At 49.1% G+C, this 17,977-nt stretch overlaps 6 protein-coding genes and 1 non-coding gene across 8 annotated transcripts; 5 read left to right on the top strand and 2 right to left on the bottom strand.

Annotated features, from left to right (window-relative positions):
* Nucleotides 1-164: 164 nt before the first annotated feature.
* Pmar_PMAR003512 (protein kinase 1, putative) lies at nt 165-2,701 on the top strand (the record flags this gene model as incomplete). The annotated part of the gene is made up of 12 exons (XM_002784207.1): nt 165-363; nt 606-719; nt 1,088-1,198; nt 1,254-1,364; nt 1,428-1,531; nt 1,636-1,736; nt 1,782-1,870; nt 1,915-2,015; nt 2,062-2,176; nt 2,225-2,307; nt 2,360-2,498; nt 2,546-2,701. The coding sequence occupies exons 1-12, from the start codon at nt 190-192 to the stop codon at nt 2,699-2,701; spliced, it is 1,398 nt and encodes a 465-aa protein (XP_002784253.1). The 5' UTR covers nt 165-189.
* Nucleotides 2,702-2,880: 179 nt separating this feature from the next.
* On the bottom strand, nt 2,881-4,647 carry Pmar_PMAR003511 (hypothetical protein; the record flags this gene model as incomplete). The annotated part of the gene is made up of 9 exons (XM_002784206.1): nt 2,881-3,020; nt 3,066-3,201; nt 3,249-3,410; nt 3,454-3,507; nt 3,557-3,679; nt 3,723-3,852; nt 3,899-4,020; nt 4,410-4,451; nt 4,504-4,647. 9 exons carry the CDS (start codon nt 4,645-4,647, stop codon nt 2,881-2,883), a joined length of 1,053 nt encoding a protein of 350 aa, XP_002784252.1.
* Nucleotides 4,648-6,797: 2,150 nt separating this feature from the next.
* On the top strand, nt 6,798-8,807 carry Pmar_PMAR003510 (kelch repeat protein, putative). 2 transcript variants are annotated; one of them, XM_002784204.1, is made up of 10 exons: nt 6,798-6,903; nt 6,950-7,079; nt 7,125-7,282; nt 7,327-7,445; nt 7,489-7,636; nt 7,684-7,829; nt 7,881-7,975; nt 8,021-8,126; nt 8,176-8,289; nt 8,332-8,807. In XM_002784204.1, the coding sequence occupies exons 2-10, from the start codon at nt 6,963-6,965 to the stop codon at nt 8,679-8,681; spliced, it is 1,353 nt and encodes a 450-aa protein (XP_002784250.1). In that variant the 5' UTR covers nt 6,798-6,903; nt 6,950-6,962; the 3' UTR covers nt 8,682-8,807. The 2 variants fall into 2 exon arrangements, with proteins under 2 accessions (XP_002784250.1, XP_002784251.1); XM_002784205.1 differs by having other exon boundaries at nt 8,021-8,129.
* Nucleotides 8,808-9,287: 480 nt separating this feature from the next.
* Nucleotides 9,288-9,572, bottom strand: Pmar_PMAR003509 (hypothetical protein; the record flags this gene model as incomplete). Its single annotated transcript, XM_002784203.1, has 1 exon — nt 9,288-9,572. The coding sequence occupies one exon, from the start codon at nt 9,570-9,572 to the stop codon at nt 9,288-9,290; it is 285 nt and encodes a 94-aa protein (XP_002784249.1).
* Nucleotides 9,573-11,133: 1,561 nt separating this feature from the next.
* Nucleotides 11,134-11,929, top strand: Pmar_PMAR003508 (nuclear distribution protein C, putative; the record flags this gene model as incomplete). The annotated part of the gene is made up of 6 exons (XM_002784202.1): nt 11,134-11,140; nt 11,164-11,273; nt 11,321-11,443; nt 11,520-11,637; nt 11,701-11,832; nt 11,877-11,929. 6 exons carry the CDS (start codon nt 11,134-11,136, stop codon nt 11,927-11,929), a joined length of 543 nt encoding a protein of 180 aa, XP_002784248.1.
* A 1,461-nt stretch (nt 11,930-13,390) lies between these two features.
* Pmar_PMAR003507 lies at nt 13,391-13,463 on the top strand. Its single transcript has one exon. It is a non-coding gene; the product is annotated as a tRNA-Gln (tRNA).
* Nucleotides 13,464-15,068: 1,605 nt separating this feature from the next.
* Pmar_PMAR003506 (conserved hypothetical protein) lies at nt 15,069-16,595 on the top strand (the record flags this gene model as incomplete). The annotated part of the gene is made up of 9 exons (XM_002784201.1): nt 15,069-15,175; nt 15,221-15,339; nt 15,404-15,508; nt 15,550-15,676; nt 15,928-16,036; nt 16,087-16,177; nt 16,223-16,342; nt 16,384-16,439; nt 16,551-16,595. The coding sequence occupies 9 exons, from the start codon at nt 15,069-15,071 to the stop codon at nt 16,593-16,595; spliced, it is 879 nt and encodes a 292-aa protein (XP_002784247.1).
* Nucleotides 16,596-17,977: the final 1,382 nt, after the last annotated feature.

Below are 17,977 nucleotides of genomic sequence, written 5' to 3'. Positions count from 1 at the left end.
ACTGCTACTATGGGGACCGCCTGATCGATACGTGACACGAGCTCTCCTCCCAATGTTATACAAGGTGGCGGACGAAAGCAGGATAATGTTTCCATCATTGTTATGAAGCCGGTTGCGTTGTTGATGGCATCGTACATGCGGTTGTTGTGGCGTCTGATCCACTGCAAGGCAAGTCGTTATCTCCACTGCATGTTGCAGAGTGGATCCATGGCTGCTGCTGCAGCGAATGGTGACGGCTCTCAAACACAACTGAGCAGCACTTCGACCCCAACTAACGAGTCTGATGGGCAAGTGAAGTCATGTGGGGTCGCAGCTGGGCGGCCAACACCACCGCTCAAGAGGCCCCATATACCCGTATTGGACGTAATATCATCAGGAGAATAGAAACTGTGTCGGCGTGTGGGAGAACATTCACATGTGTTCGCGGGAATATGAAAATTCTGAGGAAATTTTGGGGAACTATTGCTGGTTTTTGTGTACTTTTACCCGAGTTCGTTTGTAAACTTCCGAGGGAACTCTTGAGCTCAGCTGAGGAGAGCGAACATATTTTTCCCAACACTCGCCTCTGGGTTTTTCTCACCCTAGGAAGAATTGGTGTCGCGTAGGGCTGTCGGTCCGTGGATAATTACGAGAAGTTGAATCGTATTGACGAAGGGACCTATGGTGTAGTTTACCGAGCGAGAGAGAAGACGACCGGGAAGATATGCGCATTGAAACAGGTGGGCACCGTGCTCGCTCTATACACTCAGCAGGGCTCCATCTTTCAAGTGAATTGAAAAACAGATGGTACGAGATAAAGTATAATAATTTTAACTCTATGTGAAATTTCAATATTAATATTAATAACATATAATAATACAATGAATATATAATGGAGTTTCACCACCCTAGTGCTACGAAAAACACTAGTGAAAAACATATTTCACAACTACTGCATATCACCGCGTATTACGCCACTCCACGTAAAACGGGTGAAACTCCAAGATCATGATGCATATATATACCTTTTGAGAGTTTGGGCATTTGGCTTGGTGAAACCATCTACTTTTCGTTGTTACCTTCAATGTCGCGACTAGTATCGCATTAGGTGAAGTTACGGGAACAAGACGACTCATCGGGCTTCCCTCTAACAGCTCTGCGTGAGGTTGACACTCTCCTTCGCCTACGTCATGAGAATATCATAACGGTTTCAGAGGTTGTAATATCCCCACGGCAGTTTCCGTCGTCTACTTCTATCGAACTCCTTTGTGTAGGCGGTCGGAGCACGCAGTACCCAGATCTATATGGTGATGGAGTATATGGAGCATGAACTGAAGGACTTACTGGAGCACCTCACACCTGATGAAGGGCTCCGACAAGCTGAGGTAATAGCACAATGTGGGGGGATGGATGGCGTAGGGAGGGAGGGGAAAATGAATTGTGTGTAGGTGAAGTCGCTAGTAGTACAATTACTCTCTGGTGTCGCATATATGCACGAGCGATGGATTATTCACAGGGATTTAAAGACAAGTAACTTACTTTTCAACAATCGGTAATAATGATAATAATTATCGCTTCGCACGAAAAGGATACTTCCGCATAGTTGGGTCTTCATCTTCTGGGGTTGCTTCACAGTAGTGACCTTGTTGCTTTCAGAGGGGTTTTGAAAATCTGCGATTTCGGTTTGGCCCGTCAGTACTCGGAGCCGATCGACACCATGACTCGCAAGGTTGTCACGTTATGGTATAGAGCACCAGGTGGGGAGCGTTCGAATCGGTATAGTTGTTGATATGCGGTGTTAGAGTTATTATTGGGACCAGCAGATTACAAGTACACTACGGCAATCGATATGTGGTCATGCGGATGTATAGTAGGGGAAATTATTAGACGGGTAGTAGCACCATATTGCTTCAATGGGAATCATCACTTTGATAGGATCCGCTCTTCGCTGAAGCCTCTGAGGTTGACGTGCTTGAGAAGATACTCGACTTAGTAGGGACGCCAAATGTCAACCGCAAATGGCCCGAGTTCCGATCGTAAGCCTAGGGGGGAAGTGCTTGTATTTGACTTAGAATTATGTAGGTATGTTACGGCGAAAGGATTGAAGATAAGGACGAGACAGCCGAATTGGAGGAGTGCTGCTATTGGCTTTCCGCAGGCCGGCATAGTTTCTTCTGTTTCCTGTCCATTAACACACGTACTGTCTGCATCTATGTCAGAGTATGGTTGATTGGGTAGCTTTCAGGTTGGTTTGGATTTGATGCAAGGGCTCCTAGACTTGAACCCGGTCACCCGGCTATCAGCTAAAGCAGCTCTCAATCACCCGTGGTAGGACGTGCCGTCACTGACGGCTATCATAAGGATTTGTGATTTTCTATAGGCTCACACAGGAGAAGCCAGCACCACGTGAAAAGGAGTCTATGCGACAGTTCGTTGAGGGCAATAATAAACTGCATGATAGGAGGAAGAGGAAGAACAGAAGTGATAACCTCGAGGACGAGCATGACTTGAAGGCTCAGGTGAGGCTAAGCTCGATCGGTGTTATTAGGAGTGCTGTTATCCTTAGCCCCATGGTGCTGAGGGAGATAGCTACGTCTTTGGCAACGAGAGTGTTAATGTAGAGAAATACCTCCGACAGTTGGATAAACAACGGGAAGCTGAGACGAAGTCTGAACAAGCATCAGCAGACGGAGGACCTCCTGGAAAGCTTCCTCGACGATAAACGTTTGTATTTGTTGTGTTGTTGTAGTCGACTCTTTAACCAATTACAATGATAAGAGCATATTCACACATTTCGTCATCATTGTGGATGCTAAATATATCCCACATTAACAGGGTTTAATAGAACATTACAAGCAAATCACGAGAAACAGCGACGCGAAACATGAAAGGTTGATATTGTTAAGTCTTGAGATGTGTACAAATTCTGACAAGTTGCTGCACAGCTGGCACATGAGATGCTTCCCGTCTTAGTTGATCGAGTTGGTCCTGGGAGATGGGGATGCCTCTCGAATAGGCAAGCTCGAGGAGTTGAACCACTCCTACGAGTCGTTGGCATTCATATTGTTCGCGGTGGTGACACTTACGTTTGGCTGACTTTAGACCGACCAAAGCGTGATTGAGCGCTTCCTTCATCATGTCGGCGGTAGGGGTGACGCTACTATCGAGTACCATAACATCCCACACGGCAAAGTATTCCTCGTAGGGCTCCTTGGCCACTGTCTGAGGAGTGAATGTGGTGGAATTGGAGATGTCCTGGGAGGCCTTACGGCGAGTATCGGTTTGAAAGTATGTACGTTTGCGAATCCGCCGCCATCATGGCACACTGCATCCTCGGTTTGGTCTGCATCATCGCCCATCCAAGGCCATCGGTCCCGAGCTGAGAGGACTAGACTGACAGCCTCTTGCCAGTACCCCAGACTGCAATACACCTGCGAATAACAGTTGAAAACATCCGGACGAGTTGGGACCTACTTCTACGAAAGCGTTCATCTGTCGTAGAGTCATACGATGATCTTCATGTATAACCTGATAACCAATAACGATGGAACGTGTGTCACACAGCATCGTATCATACACCCCAGGCATTCCTAAGTCTAAGCTCAGCAGCTGTCGAGCTGATGGCAGCTTCCTCAGAGGTTGGTGCAGCACGGAAAGCCCTTATGGCATGAGCGATAGCTGTGTCGCTGAGCGGGCAGGCCTGTGGGTGGAGGATAGAGACCCCGTGTCGGGCAGGATCGTACCATTTGCTCAACCGCTGATCTGATGATAGCAGGCACTGCATTATGCCAGCGGTTGGTGGAGCATACAGTCAATGCACGTTCGAACGTGATGCAGGCAATAGGCTCACCGGAGGCCACCATCGCCGAGTAACTGCCAATCACGAAAGTGGCCTTTGGGCATGCTAAGGAATACGTACAGCTCCCAAGCGGTCTGACTGTGCTTCCTCGAGTAAGCCACTGCACAGAGAGCGTGAGAGCGAGCAAGATGACTCAGCTGTAACCTATGAGCCTCTGCTTCCTGACACACTTGTCTCAAGCCCTGCTATCAGCACGCTCACACTCACCGAGAGAAGCCTTACGGCTAAGTCAGGGTCCCTCGTTGCAGCACAGCAATGGAGGGTCGCTGAGAGAGAGCATTCGAACGACCTGTGGTGTACGGCCGCACCTTCGAAGAAGTCGTTATCTGGCTTCAACAGTCGCCACTTGGTCACATGATCCCACAAACGTGCGCAGTCTGTCCCTCGTCGCTGTGAAGCGAGGCCTCGAGCCAAGGAAGAATATACGGACAGTGGAACAGGCAAACGGGGGAACTTGTCAGAATTTAGCCGATCTGAAACGAGACCGAGGCGTCACTGACGATGAGGCAGCCCCACTTCTCGAATTAATGGGGTTAGTAGTAATATCGCCTTCAGCCTCCATCCTGGCTACCAGCTGTCGCGCTGCAGAGATGTCCCCTTCGATGGCTGTTGCCTATGAAGAGCGAGAATCGCGGTAGCATAGGAACGGGTGGGCGGTCTCTCACCTCAATAGCAGCCCCTGCTAAGGTATAAAGACGAGACAGCTGTTCTGTAGAGAGCTGGCTAGTGATTGACACTAAAGCACGTAGGAGGCTGGTACGGGCAGTGGCTGCTGATATTCCTGCTGCTACACCGCATTGGGCAGACATTGAGGAGGAAGGGGGAGTATGTCTAGGAACTTCAAGGTGTAACTTGCTTCCCTAGTGCATTCCGAAGGGCACCCACGTGTCTGGAGGCATCGCGTCAGAAGCACTCATAACTCAGTACTTTACCCCAGAGAAGTAACTTCTCTGTGGTGATGTTCGAGCCTTCTGAGCTGAAGACAAAAACACACGGTCCTATTCCCAAATTCGAACGCAACTGAGGTCAGTATCACATGCAGAGACGCACCAGAGCATATTACATGGCAATCCTCATCGAAGGACCGAATCTCAGCCGTTCTATGTTCTGTAAAAATCATTCGACCTTGTATGGATGCATTGCTCTAGCTTACCCTCGATAGGGGTCATCCTATTCGAGTGGCGTAGGGTAATGCGGTATCTACCCTGATCCGCGATCACTGGATCCATATACCGTAACTCTACGACATCGTCATCTTATAGTCCATCAGCGTAAAGAAGAGAGTAATGGCTCTCAGCACCAACTAGTCAAACTAACTATCGACTTCGTCGATCTATGCGCCCACCGAGCCACTGTAAGGTCCCTCCGGACTGAACAGGCCGAGGATGGCTAGCGCCACAGGATATCCGCAACCGTGTCTTTCAAAGGGCTCTCAGCTCGACTACATTGGGCGCAAGTGTGGTACTTTGTTGATCAGCCTATACTGAGTAAAAGGATCGGCCGCCAGCGAACGACCCACTATCGGTAGCAACAGGGATGAACTCTTCCTGTATGTGTTTAAGCATGTCGGCCTTAGCGCCGAGTCTTCGCAAGGGCCACCTTGCGATTGAACCAAGCAAGACGGCAGGTATGACTTTAGTGATGGGCTCTAATTCCAAACCTGCATCAGTGCCTACCCTCAGCGCCCCCAACTTGCCTAGTTGATAAAATGATAGAACGAAACGTCATCGGAGTTGTTGCCAGTGAGCTCTCGTCTCTATCGGCTCCTCGTAGAGTCCCCTATTGTAGGATCCAAAAGTAGCATCCGAGGCCCGGACACTATGGTCGAACTTATGGTCGCAGTCTGAGACTATGAGTCTGAGACTCTCAGAGGGACAGGTACCACCCACAGACCGTCGTGAACTCATCCACCGAAAATGCAAAGCCGGTCTTCATCCTTTCCAGGTTACTGCTGGCGGTAGCGAATGCTGTCGATATGCAATAACGGAGTATGTTGAACATATCCAGATATCGCAAATCCAGAGATCCATCAACCTGCTCTAGTGTGCAATAACCCTACGGAATCAAGAGGTCCACAACGCGGAATAAAAGCGAAAATCGGATACTCAGGGCATAATGCGACAATAACATGTATTGCAAGGACATAAGTTGGTACCCTTTCTCGAAGATGCGCCTGTCGCATCCCCTGACTTGAAAGACAGCACTGCTGATTTTACCAACACATCAGGATGGGGGTACAGAAACACACAGGATCAGTTACTGGGTTCCTCATAGAGACTTACTAGTGACTAGACTACATTGCCTGCTGAACGAGTGTTGTCGCCGCGGCGGTATCGCGTCTTCCAATAGTGGGATAAGCTAGATATACGAATGGTTTCTAACTCCTGCCGGCTACAGGGGTTTCCCCAGCATGCCCGGGTCATTGAACAACATAACTCAACACTTTATACTCTTTTTGGACAACATCATTACGCAAATATCAACAGTTAAGTTATACCGACTTCAATTACGTGGTAGCACACTTTCGACTTCAAAAATGAGGTAAAAGAACAGCGGCACTGGCGCCAAGATGTGGCTTGACGAGGTACGTGGATGACATAAACTTTGAGCATCAAAGACGTGAGCTCATTAAAATGGGCATCCTGGCTATTCCCCTTCAACATTCCGATGTAACGGAGGATATTGGCTGGAGTGAGGAAACCTGAGTCAACTTTCCTCGATGAGGTAAATATGTAACGCATGTTAGCTGAAGCGAAAATTCGCTAATTTTCGCCGTAGCTTCCTCTTTGAGGAAACTCCCAAGTGCGCAAGATTTCCATGAGTTCGTGCATACATGTTGATATGGTGTAAGATAGCAAGTGTTAGTCTTGCTAGAAACACTCGGAAGATTTACCCCAACGTTAACCAATGACAGGGAACCCTGGGTCTCTACTGCTTACATAGCTACGTCATTGAATGTCCAGTCCAAACACTCCGACTAGTCGACCTCCCGAGCCTCTACTGCCGCTCTCTACTACAGCATCCCCTCAACGACGATTATCCTATGCTGCTCATCCCACTCATCGGTACTCTCGTCCTTCCAGTGTCGTTGTGAAGACTTTTTGGTGGCAGGTATTCACTGAGGATGTCACCCCAGAGGAAGAAGTGGCTTCATCAGCGGGTTATAAGTTGCCACCCTTGTGGGAGCACTCAATGCTGTCGTCGTAAGCGCGTCCTCAATGCGGTTGGGTCATCTCTCTTGGTGAGTAAAATGTACCCATCTTGAGGTTGCTAATGCTCTTCCCAGGACTACACATCTGTTGCGGCATTCGCAACAGGCTGGCAACGCTTACCTCCTGGCGGTTTCGATGGTCGTTCTGGACACGCCCTCACTGTATGCTGGGATGGAAACACCGTTTATCTTGCCGGTGGTCTCGACAGTATGTCTCGGTCAATGAGCGATGTGTAGGTTCTCGCAGCCCTCGGTGTCGTCTGAATGGTGCCTGCAGGTATTGCAGTGTTGATAGCGGTCGTTCATGGGAACATCGAGCACTATCGGCCGAATGGTCTCCGAGGATGGGGCATTGCATGGTCTCCCTCCGAGACGACAAAGCATTGATCCTTCTTGGTGAGCTCATCTTTTGTAAGCCGTTGGTTGAAGCCTCTTTTAGGCGGATGGGATCGCAACTTCAACTTCAAGAACGACGTTTGGCGGTCGACCGATGGCGGTCGCACGTGGACGGAAGTCATTCCTGTCGATCCGAACGGATCATTCCCACCGCGCTGTAATTTCGCCTGTGCTATTCTACACAGTGGAAGGTGAGTAGTTACTATGTCTTATGGAATACAGGCTCATATTGTCTCAGAATTGTTGTTTGTGGAGGGCTTGGTATGAACAACGTCCACCTCAACGACGTTTGGTGCTCTGACGACTCTGGTGGAAGTTGGCAACGCCTGTCTGCGTGCGCCCCATGGGAACCCCGATGGGCCATGGGATTCACCACCATCAACGGTGAGTTCCCTTTCGAATTTGTATTCGTTGAGAGTACGCCTGGTATGGTAGGCGGCCAGTCGATGATCATGGTCGGTGGCACTACTATGACGGGGTTCCTTTCTGACGTGTGGAGGTCGGACGACGGCGGAGTGTCGTGGAAAGAGGTACGCCCGACAGGCTTCAGTATGCTGTGAATTGATGGTATGCAGATAACGCTAGACGGAGACTTCGGTCCCCGAGGAGGAATGGCTGTCGTTCAGCACAATCCGAGCGGTATGCTAGTTTTATGTGGTGGTGAAATAACAATCACTCAAGGTGGTAAGGAGAATCGACATTAGATAGACGCGATGGTTTCCCCACATAGGCATCGGTGAGCCGAGTAATGATGTCGATCAGTGCAGTTCCGACGTTTGGATTAGTCGAGATGAAGGGTTCTCATGGATTAAGGCTTCCACTACGACCAGCGAGTCCTGTGGATGTGAGAAGTGCTGTTATTACGTCGTCGGAATATTTTGAGCAGGTCTCCCACCGCTGGGTGTTTCCCAAGATGGGCTCCCCGAGACCATACCAAGACGTTGGCAAGCTAGATGTCTCGTTCGATGTGTGGCATTACATTCTGACCGTCTTTTGCTGGTGGGTGGAGAACTGCGATCAGAAAAACGTGTGAATGATGCATGGCTGTGTACTGGTGCTACTGACGCGGTGGCGGCTAATGGTCAACATCAATGGCTGCTGCGTCTGGGAGAGTATGTCTCGGGTGACCGGCCACCGTTAGCGAAGAGAAGGCGATCGATGGCGCCTACTTTGCCTTGTCTTCCCTTCCATCTCTGGATCGGAAATATAATGCCGTATATTATGGGCGACATTTAACATCCGTTTACTGATTAGTGGATGTTGTACATGCGAAATATAATTATCATTATTGATCATATCATCGCAGTCCGTCAGCTGCGTCGACCGTCTGGTCTCAGCGACGTTATTGTCGATTATGCTATGAACACTACGTGATGTCTAGTTGCTAGTTCAAAATGTGGAGTGGCGCATAACATTGGCAATAACTAGGAGGTTTGTAGGATCAACAAGAACGCTTCATCATTTATTGTTTGGACGTTTCAGATGTTGTATACTGTTGTGAGTGATTGTTTATACCATCTGAGAATACGATGATGGAATGAGGGAACTGTTGAAGGAGGGAATTGTTAGCGGCTTGTCGATTGGAATTACACCGCACTAGTTATAATAACATACTCATCAGTGGGGCGTAAAGAATTATCTTAATCAAATGACTTGATCCAAATCCCCAGCGTTGCGATCGCATATGACATCAGACCTTCACATTTACAATAAATGAATCGAATGAAATGAAAATCCATCCAGCAGGGGAGAGGCCATCGAGATAGACGAGAGTTCACCGAACAAGTTATCAATGACTCCATCATCAGAGTGAAAAATTATACCTTCTTTCTCCCAAGTATCTTACTGAGCCGTCGCAGCATTCACGCGGCCGAATGAGAGAGTTTTTTCCTCTTTACTGTCCTTGATACCTTCGGCCGTGTCCATGATGATACTTTTGACGTAAGCAAGAGTTAGCTTAGGCTCCACAGATGGTTCAAGGGTGTAGAGCATCCCAGCTATACCTGCTACGAAAGCGGTTGCATCAGAAATACCCGTAGCAGTGGCATACTTCTCTTCAACTCTTTCGTAACCCGGAGCGGCGATGTCAACAGCTGAGCCAAAATTTCTCCCGTCAAGAAGCTGCATTTTGGTACCATGCGTTGCAGCTACACATAACTCTAACATTTTTCTCCCACGGCGCAGACGTGCCCCGATGAGTTTGAGCTCAGGATTTCGTCGGTTCTGGGGTTATGCAGTACCTAGCATGCTATTTATGACCTCGTTCCCAGCGGTACCAAAAAAGGGAGAGCAGGCGACGGCTATCCAATTACTAAGACCAAGCTCTATCAAGTAGAGCTCAGCCTTGGAGTTATCAGAAACGGCTAGATATCAGGGCGAACGAGAAGACTAGTAGCGCTCTCTGCACTTGCAGGACAGCACAAAAAGAGGTTTGGGCGGGCGCGGAACCATGCGTCGGAAAATGCTATCACACCCTATGGTAAACCAATCATGATTGGTGTTATGTTACATAACACCTTTTATGGTTTATGGGGTCATTTCGGGGGTATCTCACTCACAAATGTGGATGAACACAACCTTATTCGGATTGGGGCGAAAAGATACACTAACAGCGCACAATTTTCTCGACAACGAACTCATGTTGTAGGAAGTCTCGGTTCGTCTAATGTCCATCAATACTCTATTCACGTCCCGGTATCATCCTCTTATATTCTACATCCACCTTCCACACACCTCCATAGACACTCCTTTTTGGACTTTTCCTCTGAAATGAGTTCTCATACTGGATCGTCCAGTCCAGAGCCTCTCATGCTGTTCGACGATCTCCTCCTAGGCATGGCCCAGCAACATGAGGTACTACTACTTCGAACGGAGGGCTCAGTAGTCGGCTTATATTGCTACAATGCCCCCATATTATCGTCTACTCCTTGACCTGGGCCAAGAGGGATGCATGTTAGGTTGGTTTCAGGGCATCGAGCATCTATTACATACCATTTTCTGCTTCTTTGGGCGGAAGACTGACCTTTACCACATTATGAGATCAAAGGAAGATCGAATGGGGTTCCCTTTGGGTACGTGTGGGTGCGTCGATAGAAACATGGTTGTTTAGTAGTATGAGCATCCGTCCCGACTCGGTTCGGAAATGGTCTCAATCTAATCTGTTTCGAGTCTTTAGGCTATTCAGAAGATATGGTCATATCGATAATGCGTGAGTATCAGCTGAAGTATCTCCAACAGCATGAGGTCGATGAGATAACACCATTGAAAGAGCGGTGGCGTAAGGTGCGTCTAAGCCCCTCGAACTCCCCTTCCCATTATGACTGCCCTATCAGGTGGACGGCCCTGGCCGCTTCTACAATCGTTGTCGATCATCCGTGAGTGAATCCGTACATGACTCGTCCAGACCGACCCAATTGGCGAGCAGCAAGGGTGGAGAAGTCGCGAGGGAGGTAGCAAAGACCTTAATAGTGGATGCGGCCGCTAAGGGCGCACTGGGCATAGGCTGGTCTCGAACCTTCAACATCGTCTTCATCATCTTGCGGCCCCCTGTCTCCCTCTCCTGCTGTTGAAACTTCTGTTGAAAGAGCAACAGGACAGTTATCGGACTCGCTCGATCGGGCGAAGCATATAAGTAGGCGTAGACCTTGTTAGTTTGTGTTACAAAATGTGTTCGAATGTGGTCTCACGCATGGCTGGTACAGAAACTGAGCGGGTTCAGGCACATGGAATGGGGCTCAGACTGATAAGTATTACTGGACGCAGACACTCAATGACCTCACTGTAGAAGTACCACTTCGACCTCGTACTAAGGGAAAAGACCTGTGTGTGGTGAGTGATGTCCATCGCCTAGATAGCCGCATTGTTATTATTGTTAGAGCATTAAACCGAGCACTGTGGACATCAAATATGAAAGGGATGAGAGCGCAGTGTTGGCAGGGGAGTTAGACATGAGTATCGTACCATCGGAAAGCTCATGGCTGATAGAAGACGGTGACAAGGTGATAGGGAGGTAGTCCGTGCAGCCGATATTGGGGAGTACTTGACCGTCATGTTGTGTCCATATTGTCTCTGTAGTTGATATTATCACTGGACAAGGCAGTTCACACTTGGTGGAAGTGCGTGTTGCGAGGGGATGACCAGATCGACACCAGTAAAGTGGAGTCTACGAAAGCCCTCTCTCAGCTAGATGACTGTGAGTTATGGGTTGACCTGATATGACGTTGCCTGGTATGCTGAGTGAGCTGCCTCATTTTAGCATCCCAAGGAGCAGTACGGAAGATCCTTTTCGACCAGAATCAAAAGGCTCAGGGTAAACCTACGAGCGACCAGATACGAATGCAGGAGGTCATGAAGGATGCTTGGAATGCCGAGAATAGTCCTTTTAAAGGTGCCAACGCCCTAGCTGGATGTGCCCACAATGTCCCTGCTTAGGCCAGCCCTTCGACCCCAATCTTATTCCTGCTCCTACCAATGCGACTGAGTAAGCAATTGTGGTCAAGGCTCACTTTGAACTATATCATTCTAAGCAAAGGGACTCGGGCGAATCCTCATTTTCCCTCAGAGAAACATGGAAGAAATTCGAAGAGGCTCGGCTAGCCAATGCTGTACAGGCTAAGCGAGATGGGAGTGCGTCGAGGAAGGAGTAGTCGTGCGGCTAGGATGTGTGTCTCTCACTGTCCTGGCGTTATGAGTTATACTTGGGAGGGTATTAGTGCTCGCCACAGGAGTTTCTTTGTTGATGTCTATTGTCCCTCTACCAGAGGAGGCCTTGTCGTCCTCTCTGATGACGAATAGCAACAACATTTCGCCTGGGCAGAGGGAGAGCCAAGCGGGAGCGGAGGGAACGAAGCCAGCGAGCGATGGCAAAAAAGCCAGTGTTTAGGTAGATAGTCCGGAATTCTAACTCTGCTAGAATCTTGACTCTGCAGACCTGCTGGTGGAGGCGTGGCCGACTCTACCGGTACTGTCAAGTGATGAGGCATGGTTTACGTGGGGTTGATCATGCTGGTTGGATTTCAGAATTACGGTAGACATCAGCCCTTCTAGAATCTGCTGATGGCAATCGCGCAGGACTCTCACTTCCGAACGCTGCTTTGTACTGATGCACAGTGTGGTGGAAGGGAGTGTCATGGAGCGCATGGGCCAGGGGAACTGAGGAACGATTCAAAGGCTTGGAAAAGTTAGATATCCCTCCTGAGTGGTCGATTACATTTTTTGTTCAAGTTCGCATGTCCAGCGACCCGCCACCGACTATTCCGAAGCCTTCAGATCAGGACATTGAGGAGTTCGTGCAGCGATGGGGTCTCGAGGGATCCCCTGCCAGTGAGTGGGTTGATGTGCTTGCATTGCTGCAGGTCAGCCGGCTCCAACTCGGGGGATATCATGCATTCCTTGTCGACTCACGCGCTTGATAAGTTGATGAGAACATTTCACGCTACACTGAACGTAAAAAAGAGAGGGCAGCTCTGCCTGAACAGTGCTCTCAATTCTGTTGTCCTCCGCCATTCGAAGCACTGCAGAGGGCTGCGCTTGAGCTGGCTAAGCCGCAAACATTCGGGATAGTGACTTTGTCGCAATTGCAATCTACTTTGATATCTCTTTTGAAACAGGCACAACCAATCGGTGAGGTCCCGTGACAATGAAGATACCATTATGAACCCTCGGTCTTTTGACCGTCAGTGAAGGATCTCCACGATGCTCCTGCACGTCAGAATCATCCTATATGAGTCATAGACTCACTTATGAGAGTACCATGGATGATAGTTCGGCATTCATGTATAGCGTGCAGTCGAAAGGGGCATCTGGCAGTTCGCTAAGACAAAGATACGCTCCTGCTCGACCTCCGGAATTGGGAGCAAGAGCAGTTGGGATTAGTAGCGGTCGCACTGTAGGGTAGTCGAGTACACTATCCTATGGACACGATATGCTTATGATCAATTTCATCTGGTTCTATGGTGTAGTTGGTTAGCACTCAGGACTTTGAATCCTGCGACTCGGGTTCGAATCCCGATAGAACCTTTTTTCCGAATTTTTTCCTTTCATCCCGTGCTGTCCCATCTCCGTTCTCAGATCCTTCCCAGGTGTTGGTGTTGTCCTATGTCAAGATGGTACTACCATCATGGTAGGACGCAGTTGAGGCGGCACTTTCCCCAAAAAGCACATCGGCTTGTTCAAGAGGATACGGCTAGTTGATCGACCAGGGGATTGTGTGTACCAGTCGGACGATGAGTGGCATCGGGCATAGTGCCCGATAAGCGTGCACGTCTGCCAGTCAAGTCTTCTTCTAGCTTACGGTACGAGCCTAGGCTGCGCGGCCGCAGCAGCTCATGTCGCCACGCTAGGGTACGGTCCGTCTCCACCTCTGGTTGGTATCAAACGCGATGTTTCGGTTTCATTAGCACCACGACCAAATGACAGCTCAAACGACCGGGGTAGGTCTCGGATTAGCTGTTACGATCGGAACGCCAAGTCTCGCCAGGTTCGCTCTCTTGGTCGGGATTCAGTCCACCCTCGCTGCGGCCTGATCAAGGTCTGCCTAGGATGGGCTGCGGCACGACAGCGTCAGGTGCAGGGGACCCTTCGAGTGACCATGCGGGGATGACAACAATCACAGAGTATTCTACCATTATCATCCATGCAAAACCGCATGAAGTTATGATGCTCTCGCAGCACTTACAGCTTAATAGCTCTCGTGGAGCATGAAAGTTGAATGTCCGAGTCGTCGACCCCCTACGGACCTTGCGCCCGATGCGGCTGGCAAAGATTGTTTCTCTGGCAGAGAGTTGTCGGACACTTGAGTTCGTCAATGCTTTGCAGCAGGAGGCATTTCACGGATCAATGCGTATGTCTGAGATTACCTTGGTCCTAGAAGTACCTCTGACAGTTGGGCTCATGGGTACCTATCTCGGTGCCGACTTGGCATTTGCTTCAAGGGAGAGTGAACCTTCCGAAATGCGACGTACAGTACAGGACAGTAAGTGAAGCTTTCCTACTTGCTCTGCTGCAGATAGCAGCATTAACACAACACTGTTAAGAACAAGGATGACGATCCCGCCGAGTCGAGCGCGAAGTGATTTTCAGTGTATACTTTTTCATGCCCCGTGAATTTCAACACTTTTAGGTCCTACCTAGATATCCCAACTCACGATAGGTCAATGGCGTTCACTCCAGCTGCTATGCTTCAGCCTATTCCCTGGTCCATAAGGCTAGTCGTGTCCGTGGTCCTGGGGATGTACACGATCAGTGTCACTGGACAGTGCAACCGATGCATTGGATGCCACAGAGGGGTGTCTGAAAGTCTGAGGGAGTACATGCCTATGCAAGAGGATTGAGCGACATAGCAGATACTGTGATGTCTGTCGGCCGTGGTGGTTGATCATTCATGAGGCTTTCACGACGAGTCTCCTCATAACATACACATCATAGTAGAACTACGTCGACATGACTATAGCTCTCAGTTTGCTCCTGCCAATTGTGTCTTGTTGCTCGGAAGACTATTTTGTCAGCAATCGTCAACGGCATCCTTCTCTGCGATGGTCGTTTGTTCCTGTTCACTTGGGCCAGGCTCGCTATCCCACATTGGAGGTCTCTATCTTTCTCTGTACCTTTCAGTTCACTGCAGTGATGCAATTCACCACTCAGCAGCTCCGCGGTGGCGTTCGCTACAAGCCCACTTGTCGCATCGGTAATTGGTGCGAGGAGGTCGAACTGAATGAGCTCAGGATGAAGGAGTAAGAGGGCCAAAGGAGCCCCCCCCGCCTTGAAATACCCATTAGATATGTCTCGAAGAAGGATAGTGGTGATCTGCTGGTCATATCGAAGCAGCTCATGCTAGAGCGAGCGCTACAACCCTCGGTGGCGAAATTCAAAGAGAACGACGGCATTCTACGGAATGGTAAGGCGCTCACGCAAAACTAGTGTTGTATTGATGTGTCTTCCGAATGGTGTGTATCGTACAGGCGACACTGTTATGCTGCGGAATGCGGCAACGGAGGGATTCCTCAACGCCAATGCTGAGGACTTGATACCCGGCAGAAAGGGACCTGCATATGCAGTCACTACTGGTATGTCATTTCTCATCTTATTCCGCGTGATAAAGATGTAGGGTCCAATGCCATCCCATGCATTCGCAATGTGTTCGCCGTTGAGGTTGTGAACGCGGCTAACCCCGATGCTCCCGTATGCTACGGCGACGAGGTGAGATTGGTACTCTCCGGTTTCGTCCCGGACAGGTAAGCTGGAGGGCATACGGCGCACGCTCACTTCGTGGTGGGCTTATGCAGTGTTAGAATATATGTTCTCTCTCCTCAGTTGAGCTTCCTATAAGAGTTTTCCCACTTATTATAGCAGTTTACATACGAATGCGGGTAGAAGTGTATAGGAATCAATGAGAACTTCCCAAAATTTTATCGGAATTTTCATTTTCTCACCTACATATATGCTTGACCATGTGTATATTTTCTCACACTGGGCTCGTGTTCAGGGATTGCTATGTGTATAGCGAAATGGTATCTGCGTTGGCGGCCTCCAAGTGCAGTCGTAAACAGGAGGTCGGCGCTGTAGAGGAGCCAGCAGGCAATACGCGCTGGCAGGTAGGCCCATCGCATAGTCCGTTATCTGTTGATTCATATTATATCTACAGATTCTCCATCCTGACGGAAAGATGCGCTTCGAAACCGAAGGAAGACCGGTCAGAACGGATGAGTCTGTTGTGATCAAGCATGCTGCGTCGGGTATTCACGGCTTGCTATCAGCGGTGGTCTCAGGAGCTCATTCAGGGAGCTTCCTGGCATCCGACAAGATCAAACAGATGAATACCTTTGGTGCCGAAAATGAAGTGCACGCTCACTGCTACTATTCTACCAACAAAACACATAATATGATCTCAGAGAAGAGAGGTATGCTTTAGGCAAACTTGTGAGTATGATTATTTCTCTAGGTGAAATCACTGGGGACTACGCCCTGAGACGGCACGGCCCTCAAAACATATGGGATGTAAGTTAGAAAACTCGGTTTGATTTTTGGTGACATTTCTATCGTACTACGTACGAAAGATTGCCTATCGTTTCAAGGTGACCCTTATATGTATGCATATTTACATTTTAGTTCGTGGTCCCCTGCAGCCAAGAAGAGGAAGTGTCCAGTAGCTAGTCATGACATGTAGTCGGTTGCTGTCATGTACAATCGATGTCGTGTTACTATTGGGAATGGAGTATGAGGAGCTCTATTACAGTTATCTGGAAGGAATCAAAGCATATGCGGCCCGAGTCCTCAGCAATACCTCCCTTATCACTGCATTCACTCGATACGCCAGGGGCGTGTTTGACGAGGCCGAGACCTCGGACTCCGATTGAGTTCAAGGCTTTAACTCAACGACTACAGCGGCAAAGGCAATCTCGCGCACCTCAGCGTGTGACGAGTGCACGCTGTAGTCGCCTCGATGAGCGAACGAAACCAAAGTCAGGCAATTCTATCAGAGAAAACCAGAAAGCTTCTATAAGTCCTCCATCTCTCGGCGAGGTACCAGCTTTTGAATGGAAACTCTTGCCATCTTGGGATTCACTCATCGAATCATATCTAGCGACCAAGGACGGGATAACAGTGGAGGATGAGAAGCCTCGGGATCCATTTCCGGAAGGCCCGGACCGGATTGCGAAAATCGAGGAGGCCATCGAGAGCGCTCGCTCGAACCGAGCTTGGTGGGCATTGCATCGTGAGATGTTTTCTCGGCTTACTGGGAAAAGACTAGGACAGGAGATGGACGATATAGCAACTCTGCTTTGTAAAACCGACGAGAGGGTCGACAAGATCTCACTCAGCAGCAGTGAGTTATTTTATGTGTGCCTGCTTGGTCGTGACTATTCCCTTTCAGGCGAGATTAATGCTGAATACCGGAAAGTGGTAGAGACATTAGCCAAGGTCTCTCAGAAGGAGACACCGGAGGCTTCATGACATGGTGCGAATAATCGATGACTAGCAGGACCGGACGAGCCCTGAGGAATTCCGTCAGAGGCCAGCAGTCGTTAGTATCAATTATCGCGAGTATTAGTCATATTTAGCCACCTCTCGAGTGTTCGATGTGTTCAAGTATAATATCTTGCGGAAGGAATTCTTTCGTCTGTATACAACCCGCCTTATGAAAATGAGTTCAAGAGAATCGGTGAAAGCAACAACTCTTCGGATCCAGGGAAACTTCCTTGTAATATTAACACGGTTCATTCAAGCACTCGAGATTTAATGTTTTGATTCACGAGAGCGTAACCCATCCATGAGAGGTTTATAAACTTCGAGCAAACACCGGCTCCACCACACATATGGGAACACCCTCGACCGTCTCGGCTAGAGAGAGTGGATCAGTCGTACAACTAGCTGCCTAACAAGGCAGGGCTGACCCTTGGATACGTAGGTTTTTGAGGATGCCTGCAGCTAAGTTTGCCCATCAATTACGGCAGTGATTGGTTACGAGTCCTACCTATGCATACTTATATTCGTAATTATACACCGGTGCATCCGTTTCATCATACTATGATGAT

Source organism: Perkinsus marinus (genome assembly GCF_000006405.1).
Source record: "Perkinsus marinus ATCC 50983 genomic scaffold scf_1104296935302, whole genome shotgun sequence".
Classification (NCBI taxonomy): domain Eukaryota; phylum Perkinsozoa; order Perkinsida; family Perkinsidae; genus Perkinsus; species Perkinsus marinus.
The sequence above is the reverse complement of the archived record's forward strand: the minus strand, read 5'-3'. Positions and strand labels throughout refer to the sequence as shown.

Coding starts and splice junctions, on each gene's coding strand:
- Pmar_PMAR003510 (XM_002784205.1), top strand. CDS start 6,963: ATGTCACCCCAGAGGAAGAAGTGGCTTCATCAGCGGGTTATAAGTTGC. Junction 7,080..7,124: donor CGGTTGGGTCATCTCTCTTG/GTGAGTAAAATG, acceptor TGCTCTTCCCAG/GACTACACATCTGTTGCGGC. Junction 7,637..7,683: donor GCTATTCTACACAGTGGAAG/GTGAGTAGTTAC, acceptor ATATTGTCTCAG/AATTGTTGTTTGTGGAGGGC.